The sequence below is a fragment of the Vanellus vanellus genome (genome assembly GCF_965231255.1).
Source record: "Vanellus vanellus genome assembly, chromosome: 30".
Classification (NCBI taxonomy): Eukaryota; Metazoa; Chordata; class Aves; order Charadriiformes; family Charadriidae; genus Vanellus; species Vanellus vanellus.
Window position 1 is genome coordinate 1,554,902 of NC_138935.1, and position 6,856 is coordinate 1,561,757.

The 6,856-nt window shown below is 68.8% G+C and overlaps 3 protein-coding genes across 4 annotated transcripts; 2 read left to right on the plus strand and 1 right to left on the minus strand.

The window, feature by feature from the left end:
• Window positions 1-16: 16 nt before the first annotated feature.
• On the plus strand, window positions 17-2,885 carry DHPS (deoxyhypusine synthase). 2 transcript variants are annotated; one of them, XM_082496687.1, is made up of 9 exons: window positions 17-277; window positions 371-532; window positions 1,153-1,274; window positions 1,360-1,456; window positions 1,588-1,674; window positions 1,769-1,874; window positions 1,954-2,057; window positions 2,157-2,282; window positions 2,382-2,885. In XM_082496687.1, exons 1-9 carry the CDS (start codon window positions 77-79, stop codon window positions 2,475-2,477), a joined length of 1,101 nt encoding a protein of 366 aa, XP_082352813.1. In that variant the 5' UTR covers window positions 17-76; the 3' UTR covers window positions 2,478-2,885. The 2 variants fall into 2 exon arrangements, with proteins under 2 accessions (XP_082352813.1, XP_082352814.1); XM_082496688.1 differs by having other exon boundaries at window positions 151-277; window positions 1,097-1,274.
• Window positions 2,881-5,258, minus strand: WDR83 (WD repeat domain 83). The gene is made up of 9 exons (XM_082496689.1): window positions 5,078-5,258; window positions 4,388-4,508; window positions 4,189-4,294; window positions 4,023-4,071; window positions 3,814-3,940; window positions 3,648-3,715; window positions 3,418-3,526; window positions 3,206-3,320; window positions 2,881-3,120 (listed from the first exon to the last, which is right to left on the minus strand). Exons 1-9 carry the CDS (start codon window positions 5,178-5,180, stop codon window positions 2,968-2,970), a joined length of 951 nt encoding a protein of 316 aa, XP_082352815.1. The 5' UTR covers window positions 5,181-5,258; the 3' UTR covers window positions 2,881-2,967.
• Window positions 5,170-6,637, plus strand: WDR83OS (WD repeat domain 83 opposite strand). Its single transcript, XM_082496690.1, has 4 exons — window positions 5,170-5,299; window positions 5,606-5,711; window positions 6,257-6,354; window positions 6,480-6,637. Exons 1-4 carry the CDS (start codon window positions 5,265-5,267, stop codon window positions 6,544-6,546), a joined length of 306 nt encoding a protein of 101 aa, XP_082352816.1. The 5' UTR covers window positions 5,170-5,264; the 3' UTR covers window positions 6,547-6,637.
• The last annotated feature ends 219 nt before the right edge of the window (window positions 6,638-6,856 follow it).

Sequence of the window (6,856 nt, forward strand, 5' to 3'; positions counted from 1 at the left end):
GGCGCCGGCGGAGGGGGGCCGGGCCAAGATGGCAGCGCGCAGCGGCGGCGCGGCGGAGTGAAGCGGCCACAGCCCCATGGCGGCGCCGGGGCAGGCCCCCGCCGCGGCCCTACGGGCCGTGCTGAAGCCCAGCGGGCCCCTCCCGACCGAAAGCCTCCCGGTACGCGGGTACGACTTCTCCGGCGGTCCGGACCACGCCGCCCTGCTCCGCTCTTTCCGCACCACCGGCTTCCAGGCCACCAGCTTCGCCCAGGCCGTCGCCGAGATCCACCGGATGGTGGGACAGGGGCGGGGGGCGGCCGGGAGGGTCCCGGGGCGCGGCCAGAGACGGTCCTGACCCCCTCCCCGCTCCCCCCCCTCCCCCCGGCAGATCGCGGCGAAGCTGGAGCCGCTGAGCGAGGAGGAGCGGGCCCGGGCCGCGCTGGGGGGGCAGCGGCCGCCCTCGGGATGCACCATCTTCCTGGGCTTCACCTCCAACCTCGTCAGCTCCGGCGTGAGGGAGACGATCCGGTACCTGGTGCAGCACGACATGGTGCGAGGGGACACTTGGGGACACCGCGGAGGGGAGGGGGGCGTGGGGACAGCCGGCGCCTCGCGTGGCGGCAGGGTCTGGGGTCCCGTCTGCGCCGGGGGGCTGTGGCCGAAGTCCCTCTGGGGACCCCTCAGGTCCTCGGGGTGTCCCCGAGGTCCCCACTCTGTCCCTGAGGTCCCTGTAGGGTTCCTACGAGGATGCACCACTGCCTGGAGTGTCTGTGATGTCCCCAAAGTGTCCCTCAGGTCCTTGGGGAGTCCTTGTCCCTGTCCTTGAGGTCCCTGTAGGGTTCCCAGGGGGATGCACCGCTCCCCAGGTCGTCTCTGATGTCCCCAAGGTGTCCCTCAGGTCCCACCTCTGTCCCCAAGGGGTCCCTCGGGTTCCAGTGGGGTCTGTGGGTTCCCTGGGATGTCCCTGAGGTCCCAGCCCTGTTCCCAAGGGGTCCCTCTGGGTCCCCAGCGGTCCCAGTTTGCTCACTGGGGTGTCCTGGAAGTTCCTGGGGACTCAGCCCTGTCCCCGAGGGGTCCCTCAGGTCACTGTAGGGGTTCCCCACGGTTGTCCCAGGGTGTTCCCGAGGTCCTGACACCGTCTGCACCCCGGGGCGGGACACACACACACAGGTGGACGTGCTGGTGACGACGGCCGGGGGGGTGGAGGAGGATCTCATCAAGTGTCTGGCGCCCACCTACATCGGGGACTTCAGCCTGCGGGGCCGGGACCTGCGCCAGAACGGCATCAACAGGTACGGGGTGCCCCCCCAGACACTGGGGTGTCCCCCCAGGACACCAATGTCCCTTCCCGGGCTGAACCCGTGTCCCCCCTCTCAGGATCGGGAACCTGCTGGTGCCCAATGACAACTATTGCAAGTTTGAGGACTGGTTGATGCCTATCCTGGAGCAGATGGTGGACGAGCAAGAAACGCAGGTCGGGGGGGGGCAGCCCGGACGCGTGGGTGCTCCCCGGCTTTTGGGGGGGCGGGGGTGACACAGGGAGGGGGAGCCCCAGATGCCTCCTTCCCCCCCCAGTTGGGGGTCCTGAGCGTGGTGGTCCAGCAGGGCACGAGGTGGACTCCCTCCAGGATGATCGCGCGGTTGGGGAAGGAGATCAACAACCCCGAGTCCATCTGCTACTGGGCGCAGAAGGTAGGTGGGGACGGTGACGGTCACTGGGGTGTCACCATCCCCTCCCGGGGGTGTCACCATCCCCTCATCACCCGTCATCGCATCCCCTTTCCAGAACAACATCCCGGTGCTGAGCCCGGCGCTCACCGATGGCTCCCTGGGGGACATGATCTTCTTCCACTCCTACAAGCGCCCGGGGCTGGTGCTGGACATTGTGGAGGGTGAGTGTGTGTCCCCCCCGGATGGTGGGGTCCCCCCCCCCTGACATCGGGGTCCCCTAACAGCCATCTCCCCCCGCAGACCTGCGCCTCATTAACACCCAGGCCATCTTCGCCAGGAAAACGGGGATGATCATCCTGGGCGGGGGGTTGGTGAAGCACCACATCGCCAACGCCAACCTCATGGTGAGGGGGGACAGGGACACCCCCGTGTCCCAGAGGATGGGGAGGGGATGTGGGGCACCCCCAGGGACAGGGAGACTCACCCCCCTCCTCGCTCCACAGAGGAATGGGGCCAATTTCTCCGTCTACGTCAACACGGCGCAGGAGTTCGATGGCTCCGACTCGGGAGCGCGGCCGGATGAGGCCGTGTCCTGGGGCAAGATCCGCATGGATGCCACTCCTGTCAAGGTGGGGTGGGGGTCCGGGATGGGGTGGGGACAATTTGGGGTGCTGGGGGGGGGGGGGGGGGGGGCATTTCCCCACCCTCACCCCCTTTTCTGCGCCCAGGTCTATGCTGACGCCTCCCTTGTCTTTCCACTGCTGGTGGCGGAAACATTCGCCCAGAGAGCCGACGCTTTCCCCTCGGGGACACAGGGAGACTGAACCAGTGGTGGCGTGTCCCCGGGGGGATGTGAGCCCCCCCACATCACGAGGGGTGAGCCCCCACCTCGGGGGGGCCAAGCTCCCGCTTTAGGGGTGCCGATGTCCTGGTTCCTCTGCAGGGATTCCCCCTCTCGGCGCCCCCGGACTCTGCTCCCTGAACACCAGAGTGCGCAGAGCAGGAGGGAAGAGGGCGATTGCCCCAACCAGAGGGAGTGCAGTGGGGGAGCTGGGACCCCCACCCCACCGTCCGCCTGTCCGGGTCCCCCTGTGAACATCCGTCTGTCCCCCACCAGCACCGTCTGTCCCCCTTGGGCACTGTCTGCCTCTTCTCCCCTCCCCAGCGCTTGTATTTATTTGAGCTGCTCAGAGGTCCGCGCGCCCTCAATAAAGCACTGCATTTTCTCCGCACCACGGGTTTATTCCTTGTTAGCGGGGAGGGGGGTGCAGGTGGGTACCCCCCACCCCAAAAAAATAAAACCCAAACCAACCCTCACGTGGCAGTGTCCCCCTCGGGCTGAAAGGTCTCCTCGCGCCAGAGTTGGACGTGGCCCTCGGTGGCGGTGAGCAGGCAGGGCAGGGTGGGGTGGAAGGAGAGGGACTGCACCACGCCGCGGCCCACCGCCAGGCTGAGCGCCAGCGAGCCCTGTGGGGCGGGGGGGAAGTGTGTGCGTCAGGATGTGGGGGGCTCCCCCAGGACCCCCACCCCACCCCACCCTTTGTTCGCTCACCTCCACCAGATCCCAGAAATAGACGTGTCCGTCCTCGGAGGCGCTGCCCACGTGGGTGTCCTGCTCGCTCAGCACGCAGTCCAGCCGGTACGCCGTGCTGCGGTGGCCCGTGTACCTTTGGGGGGTGTGTGTGAAACAATGACGGGGTGAGGTGGAGGGTCCCCCCACAGCCCCCCCGGGGAGGCGCAGGGCCGTGGGGAGGGGGCTCGTACTCTCCCAGCAGCTCCCCCGTCTCCTTGTCCAGCAGGCGCAGCGTGGAGTCCAGGCTGGCGGCCAGCGCACACTGCCCGTCCTTGCTGAAGCAGACGCTGGTGATGGGGCCTGGAAGCAGATGGGAATTTGGGGGTGTCCCGGGGAGCCCTCCCCAGCTTAGGGATCCCCCCCCCCGCCCCGCCTTGGGACCCCCTCCTTCCCCACTGGCGTCCCGCACCCCCTCACTCACTCCCTATGTAGTCGGAGTAGAGCTGGCCGGCGCGCAGGTCGTAGCGTCGGACACGGCCGTCCACAGAGCTGCGGAGAGGGGGGGGCGTTAGTGCTGGGGGGGTCCCTGCTGGCCCTGATATTGGGGGGCTCTGCTGGCCGTGTCTCCCCTTGAGCGTGTCCCTCACCCTGAGAGGATCTCGTGGTCGGAGACCTTCACGCTGGAGACACCATCCTTAGCCTCGTCCAGGACCTGGACGGGGTCGGGGCGGCGGGAGCGGCAGTCCCAGCACCGGACGGTGGAGTCGATGGAGCCTGGGGGGGGCAAAGGGGGAAAAAGGGGTGTCGGGGGGGGGCTCTTTGGTGCTGGCAGGGCCCCCCAAGACCAACCCCTTACCAGACACGATGATGGTGGCCTCCTCATTGAACTGGACACAGTTCACCTTCTGCAGAAGAAGCAGAAAGTCAGCGCCCCGCAGGCAGCCCCAACCCCCCCAAATACTCCCAGAGACCCCCACCCCTGCTGTCCCCCCTCCCCCTCGGGGTGCCCCCTGTGTCCTCACCCCCGCGTGTCCCCGGTACTTGCGGACCACTTGTCCGGTGGCCACATCCCACAGCGCCACAGTCTTGTCGGCCCCACAGGAGCAGATTTGGCTGTTGTCGAAGGAGCTGGGGGGGGAAGGGGGGGGACAGGGCACCCTGTCAGTGGGGCTGGGGGGTCCCCAAGTGGTGGGGGGTCCCCGCAGCCCCCCTGTCCCTTACCCAGCAGCATCCAGCACCTCGTAGCCGTGTCCCTGGTAGGTGCGCAGTGCGGTGCCCTTGTGCGGGTTCCAGAGCTTCAGGGACTTGTCGCTGCCGCAGGTCAGGCAGTAGTTCCCATCCACTGCGGGGGGTTGGGGGGGTGAGGTGACCCCCCAGCACCCCAAATGGACACCCCCTCCCCAGAGCTGCCGTTCCCAGTTTCCCCCCCAGGGACAGGAGCCCGGGTTCCCTTTCCCCCCTGCCCTGGGATGGGGACAGGGAGTGGGATCATCCTCAATACTGGAAGGGGATCAAGGAGATGGGGGTCCCCGGGATGGGGCTGGGTCCCCCCGTTCCTCCCCCCAGGACGGAGCCTGGATCCCCATTCCTCCCCCCAGGATTGGACCCGGGTCCCCCCGTTCTTCCCTCCTGGGATGGGGCCAGGTCACGGCATCGCGGAATTGTCAGAGTTGGAAGGGACCTCTAGAGATCACCTAATCCAACTCCCAACGGGTCCCCCCCGTTCCTCCCCCCGGGATGGAGCCCAGATCTCGGTTCCTCCCCGTGGTATTGGACCCGGGTCCCCCCGTCCCTTCCCCCGGAATGGGGCCAGGGTCCCCCTATTCCTCCCCACCGGTCCCCGTTCCTCCCCCCGGGATGGATCCCAGGTCTCCGTTCCTCCCCCCGGTCCCCGTTCCCGTCTCCCCGCACCGTTGAAGCGGACGGCCCGCACCGCGCCCTGCCCGCACTCCAGCGTTCGCACCCGCCGCTGCGGCAGCTCGGGGCGGGCGGGCCGCGGCCGGGGGAAGGCCATGGCGGAGCGGGACCGGAACCGGGACCGGGACCGGGGACCGGCGCCTCTTCCGGCGGCGGCGGCGGAAGCGGGCGGCGGGGCGGCATGGCGGACCCGCGGCGGCCGGCGCGGGTGGCCAGGTGGGGCCGGGGGGGGGACCGAGGGAATCGGGAGGGGAAACCGGGAAGGGGAACGGAGGGAACCGCGGCGGGGACTCGGGAGGGGACCGAGGGAATCGGGAAGGGGAACGGAGGGAACCGGGAGGGGGAACCGGAGGGGGAAAACCGGGAGGGAACCGCCAGGGGAACCGGGGGGGAACCTGGAGGGAACCGGGCGGGGGACCCGGAAGGAGAACTGGGGGGTGACCAGGGGAACCGGGAGGGGAACCGGGAGGGGAACCGGGAGGGGAACCGGGCCCCCGTGCCGCCTGACGGCGCCGTCCCCAGGTACAAGCCGCCGGCCACCGAGACCAACCCGGCGCTGGAGGACCCCACGCCCGACTACATGAACCTGCTGGGGATGGTCTTCAGCATGTGCGGGCTCATGCTCAAGGTGGGGGCACCGGTACCGATACCGGCACCGGGGGGGGGCACCGGCACCGCACGGGGCGGGGGGGGGGACCTGCCCGGGGGGGGGGGGGGCTCAGGCCCTGGCCCAGGGGTGGGCGGTGGGATGGTATTTTGTGGGGTGGGGATGGTCCCCAGGGGGGTTCAGGGGTGGCTGAGGGCTGTGGGGGCACAGGACCATCCCCGGGGGGGTGTGGGTGGAGCGGTCGAGGGACAAGATGGGGACAGGGGCTGTCCCCGAGGGGGATTCAGGGGGACAGGGACCATCAGCAGGGGGTTCAGCGGGACAGGGGCCAGCCCCAGGGGATTTTGAGGTGGTCGGGGGGGGGGGGAACGGACAGGGACTGTCCCCAGGGGGGTCGGGGGGACAGGGACCGTCCTAAGGGGGGGTCAGAGACCATCCCCAGGGGGGTTTAGGGGGACAGAGACCATCCCTAGGGCGTTCACGGGGACAGGGGCTGTCCCTGGGGGCTCAGGGGGGTACAGGCACTGTCCTCAAGGTGTCCCCACACCGTACCCCTCTGCCCGCAGCTGAAGTGGTGTGCCTGGATCGCCGTCTACTGCTCCTTCATCAGCTTCGCCAACTCCCGCAGCTCCGAAGACACCAAGCAGATGATGAGCAGCTTCATGTAAGTGCCGGTGGCTCCGGATCTGGCCCCGGGATGCCGCATCCCCTGTGGAGGGGACAGCGGGGAGACCGTCCTGGTTTTGCGGGGGTCTCTGAAGCCCGGGCTGGTGTCTCTCCTCCCTCCAGGCTCTCCATCTCGGCCGTGGTGATGTCCTACCTGCAGAACCCCCAGCCCATGTCCCCCCCCTGGTGATGGCTGGTGTCGTTCCTTGGGGAGGGCTCTTGCTCGTGGCAGGGGAGGCGGTGGGTTGTGTCGGGGCCGGGACAATAAAGAGGGATGCTGAGGTAAAGCTTGTGGTCGTCGTGGTTTGCACATACCTGCATGGGTGGATCCTGCTCTGAGCTGGGGCATCAGCGGGCAGATGGGGGGGATGGAGCTCCCCCCCGGGGTTGGGGGGTGAAGGTGGCAGGAGTCAGAGGGGAGCCCTGGGGGGGGAGGAGGGGAGCTGTGAAGGTGGGAGAGCATGGGGGGGCGAGAGGAGGCAGGGGGAGGCCTAAGGGGA

Bases quoted from the DNA above. Each gene is read 5' to 3' on its own strand.
- WDR83 (XM_082496689.1), bottom strand. From the start codon at position 5,180: ATGGCCTTCCCCCGGCCGCGGCCCGCCCGCCCCGAGCTGCCGCAGCGG. The intron at 4,509-5,077 runs GTGCGGGGAGAC...AACCCCCCGCAG, and splicing joins GCGGGCCGTCCGCTTCAACG to TGGATGGGAACTACTGCCTG. The intron at 4,072-4,188 runs GTGAGGACACAG...CTTCTTCTGCAG, and splicing joins AGTACCGGGGACACGCGGGG to AAGGTGAACTGTGTCCAGTT.
- DHPS (XM_082496687.1), top strand. From the start codon at position 77: ATGGCGGCGCCGGGGCAGGCCCCCGCCGCGGCCCTACGGGCCGTGCTG. The intron at 533-1,152 runs GTGCGAGGGGAC...ACACACACACAG, and splicing joins ACCTGGTGCAGCACGACATG to GTGGACGTGCTGGTGACGAC. The intron at 1,875-1,953 runs GTGAGTGTGTGT...CTCCCCCCGCAG, and splicing joins GGTGCTGGACATTGTGGAGG to ACCTGCGCCTCATTAACACC.
- WDR83OS (XM_082496690.1), top strand. From the start codon at position 5,265: ATGGCGGACCCGCGGCGGCCGGCGCGGGTGGCCAG. The intron at 5,300-5,605 runs GTGGGGCCGGGG...CGCCGTCCCCAG, and splicing joins CGGCCGGCGCGGGTGGCCAG to GTACAAGCCGCCGGCCACCG. The intron at 6,355-6,479 runs GTAAGTGCCGGT...TCCTCCCTCCAG, and splicing joins CAGATGATGAGCAGCTTCAT to GCTCTCCATCTCGGCCGTGG.